This window comes from Zingiber officinale, chromosome 4A, assembly GCF_018446385.1.
Source record: "Zingiber officinale cultivar Zhangliang chromosome 4A, Zo_v1.1, whole genome shotgun sequence".
Classification (NCBI taxonomy): domain Eukaryota; kingdom Viridiplantae; phylum Streptophyta; class Magnoliopsida; order Zingiberales; family Zingiberaceae; genus Zingiber; species Zingiber officinale.
The window spans coordinates 97,915,371-97,929,594 of NC_055992.1; the positions used below are offsets into that span (position 1 = coordinate 97,915,371).

Below are 14,224 nucleotides of genomic sequence, written 5' to 3' on the forward strand. Positions count from 1 at the left end.
CACAGGAAGACTAACACACTCATAATAAGAAGGAGCCCAAAAATATAATTTGGGATTGGTGCGGTAGTTCAATAATAGTTCTCTAGTGAAATGAATTATTATTGATAAAATTAAGTTGTGTGTTCGGGGCGAACACGGGATGCTTAATTTTATCGGAAGACCAAAACCAATTCCTCCTCTCGGTCCCTATCATAGCCTCTTATTTATAGAGTACTATACCCACCTATACCCACCTTCATACCCATGATAAGGGGGCCGGCCAAGCTAGCTTGTGGTTCAAGCTAGGGCCAGCCAAGCCTTGATTCATGGGTGGCCGGCCCTAGCTTGAACCCAAGCTTAGGTGGTCGGCCCCCATTAAATTAAAAAGAATTTTAATTTATAATTTTTATTATGTGGAAGATATAATTTATTAAAGAGAATTAAAATTAAAATATCTCTCTTAAAAAGGATCTACAAAAGATTAAAGAAAGAGATTAGATCTCTTTCCTTATTTGTAGATTGGAAAGATATTTTATTTTTTCTCTTTGAAAATTATTCACATGTTGAAAAATCAAAATTATAGAAATTTCTTTTTATCAACCATGAAGGGATTTTAAAGGGAAATTTTATTTTTTAAAATTTCCAAAGACAAATAAGGAAGTTTTAATTGTTGATTTAAAATTATCTTATTTGCTCTATATGAAGTGGCCGGCCATATACAATTAATTAGGAAATTTTATTTAATTTTTATTAATTAATTGTTGTCAAGGAAAGTTAAGGAAATTTTATTATAAATAAATTTCCTTATTTGCCAAAGCCAAGGAATATAAAAGAAGGGGTTGGGGTGCCTTCATGGGTTACAACTTCTATTATTTTCTCCTTCTTTTCCTTGGTGTTGTGGCCGGTCATCCTCCCTCCCTCTCTTCCTCTTTGTGGTGGCTGAAACCTATCTCTTGCTTGGAGCTCTTGTGGTGGCCGGATACTACTTGGAGAAGAAGAAGAAGAAGGAGAGAAAGCTTGCATCCCTTGGAGCTTGGTTGGTGTTATTCTTTATCCTTGGTGAAGCTTTTGTTTTAGCCGAACCTAGCAAGGAGGAGAAGAAGGTGCTTAGGTGGTTTCTCATCTTGGAAGATCGTTGCCCACACAACGTCCGAGGTTAGAAGAGGAATACTGTAGAAGATCAAGAGGTCTTTCTAAAAGGTATAACTAGTAATTTTTCCTTTCCGCATCATACTAGTTATTTTTGGAAATAATACCAAATACAAGAGGCTTACGATTCTAGTATTTCGAATTTATTTTCGATGTAGTGTTCTTATGTTTTCTTCTTTTCCTTGTGATTTGATTTTTCCTTTCGGTTAACCTAAAGTTATTTTAGGAAATTAAATATTAGCTTTCCTTAAAAGGTTTTGTCTAGTCGGTGGTGGTTGTTCCCATATCCAAGAAGGCCATGTGCCTCGCCACGTCAGTACTGGGAACCAATTATGGAAATTAATATTTAATGGAATTAATAACTTAGGTGATTTGGATCGAACGTGTTAAGTTCCGCAGGAGATCCAAGTCTAAACCTAAAAGAACAAATAGATTAAGTTTTGGATCAAACGTGTTAAGTTCCGCAGGCGATCCAAAATTTAATTTAAAAGAACACATGGTAGCTAGGAAAAGGTTCAGACCTTTGTACAAAATTTTTGTACGGTGGAACCATTAGGTTTTCCGAGTAGCAACCAACAATTGGTATCAGAGCTAGGGTTTTGCCTCTGTGTATTTGGTATTAGTTTAATTATGCACATGTCATACATAATTTAGGCAGGTTAATAGTAGGATGTGCTAACTTTGTGGATGCAGGATTCAACTATTATGGCTTATAGTTACTATGTGTGTGATTGGACCCTTGGACATGTCAAGGGCATTTTATTGTGTGTGCATGATTGTATTATAAAATACAGCAGGAGATGTATTTAGTTTTATTAGGATTTTATTTTTTTGATCTAGTTACATGTACATTCCTTTTATGGAATATAGGATCGATGGATGTAAATTTTATTTTATGTTCGATCTAGTTTACATGTACATTCCTTCGAGGAATATAGGATCGAAAAAATGTAAAATTCTATTTATGTCGTGGATCAAATCTTGCAAGGCGTGGAACCTTTCGAGGATCAGAGGTGCAGCGGAACAAGAAGCAAGATGGATGCGACAACTAGACCCGGTGGCGGTAGCCAAAGATGGCAGCAGCTAGGGTTGGCGACACACGGAGGACAGCAATAGATAAAAGCCATAATAGTTGAAAATTAGGTTTTCTATTTATTGCTTTTTATGCTGTGTTGTGTGTGCTTGTTAGTATGCATGCTAAGTAGGCTAGCATAGTCAAAATTCCTCACTTTAAATAACTAAGTGGGAGAGGGATTTATTTTTAAATAAATTCCACGGTCTCCATTATTGGTTTATAAGTGATGCAACAAGCTTGCGCGTTGGCTCTGAGTGCCTTCCTCCATATCGGATGAGCTTGTTTGCGGATCACTAGCTTAAACTTCCATTTTGGATGACTATAGGAAGTTAATTAAGAGCGTGTGATCTTCCCCATCGGAAGGGACACAATCTTATTAACGGACTTAGTGTCAAGTAATGGTATATACTTAGGCACGTCTAATAGTAATCCTCCCTATCGGAGTCACTGCTATTATTTGTGTGACCGAAGAAAACCAACTATTGATTTGTCAAATAAATAAGTTGACAAGATAATAAAATTAAAAACCCCTCTTACAAATGTTTGATTTTGTATACGTCCACACTATCGTGGCATACAAAATTCACGGTGTTGGAGGTAATTTTATTTGTCATAAAGATTTATTGACAAGATAATTAATGGGTAAACCCCTCCTCTTATAAATGTTTAATTTTGTATACGTCCACACTATCGTGGGATGCAAAATTCACGGTGTTTGAGGTGTTGGTGAATTTAAATAATATTGTTTGAGGAATCAATGTTATATTAAATTCAAAAGTTTTGACCAAATATTTGATCAAAGAAAGATCAACTATTAATTTTATTCGTCATAAAGTAAAGTTGACGAGATAATAAAATTAATGGATAAAATCTCTTCTTTGATTTTGTATACGTCCACACTATCGTGGCATACAAAATTCATGGGGATTTTAAGGAATTGATCTTGACCAAATATTTTTGTGATTCTTAGGATTTAAAATGTTTGTCAATTCCCTAGTTGTTATACTATAGAAAAGACTTAGTAGTCCCGATTGTAAAAATTGGAAATAAGACTTGGACATTAAGGTAGTCTGTCTTTTTAGAACTAAAGAACAATATAGGTGTAATTAATTCATTAGTTGAAACATGTTTAGTGGTGTTATCTACCAGAACCTGGAGTGTAGATACAGATGTCATTAATCATGTCCGCAATTCATTGCAGGGTTCCAGGAAACCCGACAACTAAATAAAAATAAAAACACCGTCCACATGAGCACTGCTGTAAAAGTAGCAGTTGTTGCAGTGGGAGATATTTATCCTTTAATAGGAATAAAATATGGATTATTAGAAATTATCTTTACGTACTAAGTTTAGAAAGAACCTGATTTCAGTTTCTAAACTATTATAGAATAAATATTGTGTCTATTTTGATAACAAAGCTGTTATCAAGAAAAATAGAGAAGTTATCTATTCTGATATGTTGGTTGACAATTTATAATCCAATAACTCCCACGATGCAATAAATGGAAATTATAACACATCTTCTAACTTTAAGAGAAAGCAACCTTCGGAAATGAACCAATTATATCTTTGGCATCTAAGGCTAGGCTATATTAACTTGAGTAGGAATCATTGGTAGCTGATGAACTTTTGGGTTCATTGGTAGTGGAAATCTTTCCAACCTGCGAGTCTTACTTGGAAGGAAAAATAACCAAGAAGCTTTTAAGTCTAAGGGGTATGGAGCCAAAGATATGTTGGAATTGTTTCATTCTGATTTGTGTGATCCTATGACTATCCAGACAAGAGGTAGTATCGAATATTTCATCTATTTTATAGACAAATATTCAAGATACAAATACATTTACTTAATGTGCCGCAAGACTAAGTGCTTTGATTAGTTCAAAGAGTACAAGGCTGATGTGGAGAAACATCAAAGTAAAAGTATCAAGACACTACGGTGAGATCGTAGTGGCAAGTACCTCTTGGGAGAATTTAAGAGTCACCTATCCAAAGTAGGGATTCAATCCCAACTAACTGCACCTGGTACACCCCTACAGAATGGTGTAGAAAAAGGAAGGTATAGGACTCTTATGGAATAAGTAGATTGATGATGAGTTATTTGGAAAATTACCAAATTCATTTTAAGGATATACTCTGGAAACGGAAGTCAACATAGTACCTTCCAAAGTCAGAACTCTCTACTCATATAGAATTGCTAAATAGGCATAAGCCTATTTTGAAGCATATTCGGATTCAGGTAGTCCAGCACATATGCTGAAGAGGGACAATGATAAGTTGGACAGGAATTCACTTGTTTGTGGGTTATCCTAGAGAAATGAAAGTAGGATTATAGTCTTAAAAATCAGAAGGTCATTGTTAGCATCAATGAACGATTTTTAGAAAAGAACTATGTAATAAATCACGTGCCCATAAGTAAATTTGTTCTTAAGGAAATAATAAAGGACATGTCTAACCTAGTACCAACTGTACAAGATGAAATATCACAAGAAACTACAACACGTATCACAAATGATACACAATTGCAGAAAGTGCCTTGTTGTAGTGGGAGTGTTGTTAGGCAACCTAAAAAGATTCATGTTTTGGGAGAGTTTTTGGACTCGATCCCTGGAGGACATGAACCTGATCTCCGGACATATGACGAAGCACTCCAAGATAAAGATGCAGCATATTGGCAAAGAGTAATGAATAACAGAATTAGAATATATGTATTCTAATAAAATCTGAAAGCTTGTAGAACCACCAAATGGTGTAAAAGACTTTGGGTATAAAAAGGTCTATAATAGGAAAAAAGGGATAGACAGGAAGGTAGAAACTTTCAAAGCAAGGCTTGATAAAAAGAAAACTTTTTCATTGGTAGCCATGCTTAAGTCTATCTGGATTCTTTTATCTATTTGGCAAATGGATGTAAAGACAGCATTCCTTAATGGAAGTCTTGAAGAAAGCATCCATATAAAGCAACCAGAAGGGTTCATTGCAAAGGGCTAAGAGCATCTTGTGTGCAAGCTCAATCAGTCTATGGACTGAGACAAAGCTTCAAAGGTCTTGGAAAATCCGGTTTATCAAAGTTATCCAGACCTATGGATTTATTTAGTAACCGGATAAGTCTTGTGTATACAAAAGGTGTGATGGAAACGTGGTGGTATTTCTTGTACTATACGTAGATTACATTTTTGATAGTTGGAAACAATATCAAGATGTTATCGGAAGTAAGGGTATGGTTGTCCAAGCAATTCGTTATAAAGGACTTAGGAAAATAAGCACATATTCTTGGGAACAAGGTTCGCAAGAAAAGAATGTTGTGCTTATCTCAAGCTTTATATAACAAACTCGTTTTAGCATGCAAAACTCCAAGAAAGGTTTTCTACCTTTTAAGCATGGAGTGTCTTTATCTAAAGAGATGTCTCCGATGACATCAAAGGAGATTGAGGACATGAAGGCAGTTCTTTATGCTTCGAAAGATAGACAACCTAATGTATGCTATGCACGAGATCAGAAATCTGTTTTGCCAAGGGCATAGTTAATAGATATCAAAGTAACCCTAGACAAGGACATTGGACTGCAGTAAAGCATATATCAAAGTACTTTAGAGGCACTAGAGATTATATGCTAGCTTACAAGGCAGTTAATTTGGTCCCTGTGGGTTGCACGAATTTTGACTTCCAATCAGATAGGGACAATAATAAGTCAACCTCGGGGTTTTGTGTTTACTTTAGGAGGAAAAGTCATAACTATGGAAGAATGATAAGCATAGGTGTTTTTCTGGACTCCACCATAGAAGCTGAGTATATGGCAAGCCTCTGAGGTAGCCATAAAAGCTAAATGACTCAATAACCTCAAGATGGACTTGGATATGATTTCTAGTTTGTCCAAAGATTATTATAATTCATTGTAATAATAGTGGTGCAGTAGCAAACTCGAAGAAACCATAAGTCTATAAGGCAAGTAAACGCAATAGAGCGCAAGTACCACCCAATACGAGAAATCGTATAAACGAGAAGAAGTTGTTGCTGCCTAGATTGCATCAAGTGATAACCTAGAAGATTCTTTCACTAAAGCCCTTAAGGCAAGAGCTTTTGATGGGCATGTTGAAGGTTTGGGAATCAGATGTATGGTAGCAGTTATGGCAGCTTAGTCTTTTAGTATAAGTGGGAGATTGTTAGAATGTATACTAAAAGCCTAGCTTTTGGTATAAACATTTATCTAGAAATAAGAATCACATTGGTCAAATGTCTACATTTATGATAAATGTAGTTGTTCAATTAATTTATATTGTAGATAACATGGTGTGTGGTGTCACACACAGAAGATCATGTTATTAGTACCTTATAAATTATAAACAGTAGCTCACGACCAAGATGGAAAGGAACAAACCATTGGAAGGTCATAGTGTAATTAAGTATTAGTTTATCTTAACTATATAATTACACTAGTACACTTAGAGTGTATTGAGTAGGACCATTAGAGGTCGTTTCTTTTATACTGACTTTATAAAGGAACAAAGACCTCAGTTATTATGGAAGTGTGTGCTCTTAATCCTAATATAATAACAAGCACATATATTTGATATTTATTTCTTTAATTTATCAATGGGTGAGATTTAGTTCGATAAATCAATAAACCCGATAAGTTGGGAAATGATATCACTTATAGTATGTGTTGTTGATTATAGAAGGAAGCTGTGTCCTAGAGATACTAGGTTGATAATGTCCCCAAGAGGAACTCATAAGGATTGTCATGTTAAACCCTGCAGGTGGACTTAGTCCGACATGATGATAAAGTTGAGTGGTACTACTCTTGGACTAAGACATTAATTAAATGAGTTGTCAGTAACTCACTTAATTAGTGGACATTCGATATCTTAAACACAGGGAGACTAACACACTCATAATAAGAAGGAGCCCAAAAATATAATTTGGGATTGGTGCGGTAGTTCAATAATAGTTCTCTAGTGGAATGAATTATTATTGATAAAATTAAGTTGTGTGCTCAGGGCGAACACGGGATGCTTAATTTTATCGGGAGACCAAAACCAATTCCTCCTCTCGGTCCCTATCGTAGCATCTTATTTATAGAGTACTATACCCACCTATACCCACCTTCATACCCATGATAAGGGAGCCGGCCAAGCTAGCTTGTGGTTCAAGCTAGGGCCGGCCAAGCCTTGATTCATGGGTGGTCGGCCCTAGCTTGTACCCAAGCTTAGGTGGCCGGCCCCCATTAAATTAAAAAGAATTTTAATTTTTAATTTTTATTATGTGAAAGATATAATTTATTAAAGAGAATTAAAATTAAAATATCTCTCTTAAAATGGATCTACAAAAGATTAAAGAAAGAGATTAGATCTCTTTCCTTATTTGTAGATTGGAAAGATATTTTATTTTTTCTCTTTGAAAATTATTCACATGTTGAAAAATTAAAATTATAGAAATTTATTTTTATCAACCATGAAGGGATTTTAAAGGGAAATTTTATTTTTTAAAATTTCTAAAGACAAATAAGGAAGTTTTAATTGTTGATTTAAAATTATCTTATTTGCTCTATATGAGGTGGCCGACCACATACAATTAATTAGGAAATTTTATTTAATTTTTCTTAATTAATTGTTGTCAAGGAAATTTTATTATAAATAAATTTCCTTATTTGCCAAAGCCAAGGAATATAAAAGAAGGGGTTGGGGTGCCTTCATGGGTTACAACTTCTATTATTTTCTCCTTCTTTTCCTTGGTGTTGTGGCCGGTCATCCTCCCTCCCTCTCTTCCTCTTTGTGGTGGCCGAAACCTATCTCTTGCTTGGAGCTCTTGTGGTGGCCGGATACTACTTGGAGAAGAAGAAGAAGAAGGAGAGAAAGCTTGCATCCCTTGGAGCTTGGTTGGCGTTATTCTTCATCCTTGGTGAAGCTTTTGTTTTGGCCGAACCTAGAAAGGAGGAGAAGAAGGTGCTTAGGTGGTTTCTCATCTTGGAAGATCGTTGCCCACACAACGTCCGAGGTTAGAAGAGGAATGCGGTAGAAGATCAAGAGCTCTTTCTAAAAGGTATAACTAGTAATTTTTCCTTTCCGCATCATACTAGTTATTTTTGGAAATAATACCAAATACAAGAGGCTTACGATTCTAGTATTTCGAATTTATTTTCGATGTAGTGTTCTTATATTTTCTTCTTTTCCTTGTGATTTGATTGTTCCTTTCGGTTAATCTAAAGTTATTTTAGGAAATTAAATATTAGCTTTCCTTAAAAGGTTTTGTCTAGTCGGTGGTGGTTGTTCCCATATCCAAGAAGGCCATGTGCCTCGCCACGTCAGTACTGGGAACCAATTATGGAAATTAATATTTAATGGAATTAATAACTTAGGTGATTTGGATCGAACGTGTTAAGTTCCGCAGGAGATCCAAGTCTAAACCTAAAAGAACAAATAGATTAAGTTTTGGATCAAACGTGTTAAGTTCCGCAGGCGATCCAAAATTTAATTTAAAAGAACACATGGTAGCTAGGAAAAGGTTCAGACATTTGTACAAAATTTTTGTACAGTGAAACCATTAGGTTTTCCGAGTAGCAACCAACATTATTCTTACCATTAAATGACTTTCTCTTGTCATTTATTGGCTTCTCCTTGCTATAGTCATATGCAACCCTAACATAAGAATTTCCCTTAGCTTTGGAGACACTAGATCAGTATCCTAGACCTGATCTATCATTGTTGGGTCTTGGCTACCCAACACCATACCTAAACCCTTAGATCCAACCTTAAATCTTTCTAGGGTTTTCTCTAACTTATCAAACTTTGACTTCAAAGCTTGATTTTTCCTTTCTAGGTTCCTAACCCTAGAGTCAACATGTCCACCATGGACATTCCTAGACCTACCCTTTCTAGGCATATATATCTCCTTCTTGGGATTAATGCCTTGGGTCTCCTTAGGTCTAACGTTTCTAGAGTTATCATGAATGAGTTTCCTAGGGTTATGATCAACATTTACCCTACTCCTATCATGATATTTAAAACCAACATTATGCATGGGTAAATAATAGCAATTATTTATAGCATGCATGGAAGTGTAAGAATTTAAATTACGATTACACTTCAAATTAGGGTATACCTCCCTTACCCTTGAAGCTCCCCCTCGACTTGAGCTTTCCTTCTTCTTCTCTTTCTCCCATTTCTTTAATTGCGCAAGCTTCTTAATCTCTCTCTTCTTGGGACATTTGGTGTGGTAGTGGCCCTTCTCTCCACACGTGAAGCATATGATGTGCATCCTCCTTCCTTGGGTTTCTTCATTCCTACAACCCTTGTTAATATTCAAATTAACTTGAATGAGTTCAGGAGTTACCTTCTTCTTACCCATTGGACACCTACTTTTGTAGTGTCCCTTCTCATTACACCCGAAGCACACAATGTGGTCCTTTGACTTGACTTCGGTGGAGACGCTCACTAAGTTGACCTCCAAGACCTCTTCTTCACTTGTCTTGGACTCTTCTTCAATCTTTGAGGATGTCTTCTCATCCACACTAGTGGATGACATTTCTTCATCTTTTTCCTCTTCGGATGTTGAGCATGGCTCATCTTCCATTTGCTCCTCCTCAACTTGAGCCACTTCATCCTTTTCTTTGGATTTTTCCTCTTCATGTGTAGGCATGAGTTCTTCCCATTAAACCTTCTTTATCTTGCTCCACAAATCGTGAGCATTCTCATACTCACCTACACATCTCATCATATTAGAAGGAAAAATATCTACCAAAATTGATATTACCTTATCGTTTGTCTTTGACCGTGTGGTTTGCTCTTCCGTCTAATGTCGTGGTCGGAGCTTTTTCCCTTTCTTGTCTTTTGGGACTTTGAACGGTTCCTTGATCACCATCATGATATCCCAATCAATTGTCGAAGAAGACCTCCATCTTCATCATCCAATAGGTGATGCCCCATAAGTCTCTGCCTTCAAACTTCGACGGTTCAATCAAGCCGGTCATCTTCTTGTATTTGCTCTTCTCGGCGATTAGTCCGATGAAGTGCGACCTCGGCTCTGATACCACATGTAAGGGATCGATGGCTGGCTAGAAGGGGGGGTTTGGATAGATGGCACCCCCCAAAGAATCGCTTCCTACGTATTTATTAGTTGCATAAGCGGAAATACAATAATACAAAAGCTAAATACTAAAGGAAAGAATGCAAACAAATCGACATGCTGATTTACGTGGTTCGGAGATAAGGCTCCTACTCCACGGTTGTCCGTAAGGTGGATGATCCCTATCCGTCGGTGGATTACTCCCCAGAATACCTCCGGCTAGCTCACATAGCTCCTTGTGGGTGGAGAAACTTCACCACAGCTCTCACAAGAACTCTTTACAAGGTAGGGCACTGGTAGACTACTAATAGGGGTTAACCACCTCTATTTCGTCAGCCTCAACCAAGCTCCAAAGCCTTGGTTATATGGGCAACAGTTTGGAAAACCCTGCCTACCAGTCGACTACTAAAACCATTAGTCGACTATCCTCTATGGAAATTTGACCGTTACATCCTAACGGCTCGATACCAGTCGACTGGTAAAAAGTACCAGTCGACTACTCCACACTGGTCGAGCGAACAGAAGTATTCTGTTTGGTCCCAGTTGATTGCCCAGTCTACTACACCAGTCGACTGATGAAACCATCAATCGAATGGTACCCGAGTACAATCTCTCAGCACTCGGACCCTCACCCTTACGACTCACTTGACGCTTCGCTACATCTTTGACCTCTTGCCTTCAAGCCTACTTCCTTTGGTTCTCGCCCCTCGGATACATTCAAGCTCCCGACTCGTCCCCAATGCCATCCTTCACGTATGCCTTGAAGTCGCTTCCCTCGGCCCTTGTCCTCACTGCCTTGTCCATGGTCCCTCAGATGCTCCATCCTTCACCGGACCCGAAGTCATCAACCTGAGTCAAATGCGTATCCTGCAAACCTGCATAACTCAAATACACATATCAAATACAAGGGTGAACCTAACTTAAACCCTTTGACCAAAAACCAAAACACATGGTCGCACGGACCATTGTGATTGCTCCAACACTATCTCCCAGAAGGATATCGAGAGATACGACAATGGTCCCGCTGCTTGGCCGAGCGGGGTAGCCGCTCAACCGGGACTCCTCAACTTCGTTGATAGTCAGGTCCCGTTGCTTGGCTGAGCGGGGTAGTTGCTCAGCTGGGACTTTTCTGCTCTATCAGCCTTAGCTGCTCTTCCTTGTGGTGACTGAGTGTAGTAGCGCGTCCTCCCGTTCAGACAATCTCTTTGGTCTCCTTAGCGTCCTACTGCTCCACACTGAGCATCTGGCTATCTTACCGTATTATCCGAGCTAGAAGGTTGACCCGCCTGGACTCTGATTGACCCGACTGGCTATTTTAGTCTCTTGCCGATTGAACACTGATTGCCCTGACCGATCGTTGTAGTCATCCTCCGCTCGACTACCGTAAGAGAGCCTTTTGAAACCTCGAAGTTGACTACCTTGACTTTGACCTCCACCTTGGCAGTTAACCTGTACCGGGTGGGCCCCCCTCTATCGCCGCATCACAAACCTCCCCCTTAAGTCTAGTCGAAGGAGGCTGCAAGTCCGACGACTGGACCAGTAGAGACTTCGGTGGCTTCCGCGTCTGATCAGACCAGGTGCGCTCCCAAGTAGCTGGTCGGAACAAGAGTTTATGTCGTTCATCTTTATTTCACCAGGCTTGATTTGTAGCTGCTGCCCGAATCATACCTACAAAGGAAGATAGTGAATCGACCGTTCAACAGTGTGACAACCCACTCTCTGTGCCGATCGAGATGATAGGCGACAACACTTAGAGAAATTTTCTTTTCCCTGCGCTCCCTCGGATGAGTGCCCTAACGTCATCCAAATTTCTCAAAGACCATGCAAATCTCTGATCATTATGGCCAAGCACGCGACCATACCTTTTAATTAAGCCTTATTAATGTCTTCCGCTAGCTGAACGCTACGTGCCCCACTTTCTGCTGTCATACGTTTGACGTGACAGGCGGATATCCGCTGGTGATGTGGCAAGCGCCTTTTCAAATTCTACTATCGGATCTTCTCCTAGATTTTATAACCCTGGATCAGATAGCTCAGGGTGATCAGTCACGAGTTTATAAACCTCTCTTACATCGCCATCTGCTTCACTTCGCGTGTCTTCGTCTTTGAGCCTTTTGCGACGCTTCACCCTTTCTTCTTCTCCGGCGGTCTTTTCTGTAAGCTTCTTCACATTTTCCTTATCTGAATCTGTTCGCTGCTCCTTCCTTCCTCTTTTATTTTCAATGGCCAGTTCTTTGCAACGCCCCCCCCCCCCGGTCCCTGTCCCTAGACTCTGGTATACTTCCACCGAGTCCAAGTTCGACGGGGACGATATCGAAAGTCTGAAATCCATCTATGAATTTCCCTCTGACTACCAAATTGCTATTCCTTCTGCGTATGACTGGCGACACGAGCCACCAGAGGGCTTTTTGTATTTTTTTAAGGACCAATTTACCACCGGTCTGTGGTTCCCTCTTCATTCATTCTTCTCCGTTGTTTGTAAATATTTCCATATTTCTCTTAACTAATTAGTGTCGAACTCCTTTAGACTACTGTGTGGGGTCGTCGTCTTGTTCTGCCTACACGATATTCCTTTGACTCCTCGACTCTTCTATTAGTTTTATTACCCTAAGTTGTCTGAGCCGGGGACCTTCTTGTTCCAAGTCCGAGTGGGCTTAGTCTTTTTTGATAAGATGTCATCCTCCAATAAGCATTGGAGGGACCACTACTTTTTTCTTCATTTTCTCGAGCGGTCAGACTTCTCGACTGGCTGGCAGATGGAAGTGACAAATCCCCCATCACTCAGGAAGTACAAAAGCTGATCAGACTTTCTCCAGGCAGCTTCTAATTTAGTTAGTCAAAAATATCACATTCACAGATTGTTGTTGGAGGATATCCTTTATGTGTTTAGCTTGAGCCCGATCTGCATACGGCTTCCGTCGAGCTTAGGTATCCTCTTTCTTCCCTTCATCCTTGAATCTAACTGATTTTACTTTCTTTTTTGCAGCTCACATCATGTTAAGGGCACATCTGGCCAATAAAAGCAAGCTTGTGGACACTGAGATCAATGTTGCGGTAGTGGCCAAACTGGAGAGCCAAGGCCTATAGCTGGTTGGCTCTCACAAGGATCCACTCGGCCAGGCCAAAGGAATGCAAGTGCCGGCGAGCAAGGGTGGGGAAGTCAGGTAGTGGCGAGTGATGCAGCGACTGCTACAGTGTACCTTCCTCCCGAACGACCCTCGATGCTGCCGATTGTGATAGCTTCTGAGTCGACCACCTTTGGTGAACCCCTGCAACATCGCAAGAGGTGCCGGGCGGAAGCACCCTCCCATTCTGCAACTTCTGCCCTGCAAACTCCAACACAAGCCATCTCACGACCTTCCTCTAAGTGGGGCAAGACATCCACGCCTACTCTCGAGCAGGAAGTCACGGCACTCCACACCTCCTTGTCATCCGACCGGACACCGTCGTTATCCGGGCTACCGCTGGGGACAATCTATGCACCACCAGTCACCTTCATGTCGCCTCAATCCTTGTCGGCGACCCAAGTCTCCCGTATTTGACCGGTCACAATGCCCCAGTCGACAAGAAGAGCTACCTTAGAGCCCTCTAGTCTGAGCAGCCAGAGGTAAATAACAGCAATTATACATTTGCTAACCGACGAGTGGCGCAGGCCAGACGATGTTATGTCCCACACCCCCGAGCACCAAATACGCATCCAAGGGCCACTCACACAAATATGAGCCGATTCTTGGGCCCGTGCGATGGTTATCTCTCCAGGGGAGCTCACAAACAGCTACACCCAGATGCCCATTAGGGTATGCACGTTGTCTTTGTACTTACTTATTTTTAACCGCTTGACTCTTACAATTTCTCTATTACTGTAGTATTGGGTCGATAGCCTGGTCATGTGCCAAAGGCTCACCTTTTTAGAGCATGAAGTCCAGCAATTGCGCGCTTTGAGCGACCAGTCAGCGGCTTTTGAGGC

At 39.8% G+C, this 14,224-nt stretch overlaps 1 protein-coding gene across 1 annotated transcript in view; it reads right to left on the minus strand.

Moving 5' to 3' along the window:
• LOC121972532 (enoyl-[acyl-carrier-protein] reductase [NADH] 1, chloroplastic-like) overlaps window positions 1–13,606 on the minus strand; it is a 32,983-nt gene extending 19,377 nt beyond the window's left edge. The window contains exon 1 of the mRNA XM_042524189.1: window positions 13,474–13,606. Within this exon, the coding sequence (XP_042380123.1) occupies window positions 13,474–13,606 (133 nt within the window). The remainder of the gene's footprint in view (window positions 1–13,473) is intronic.
• Window positions 13,607–14,224: the final 618 nt, after the last annotated feature.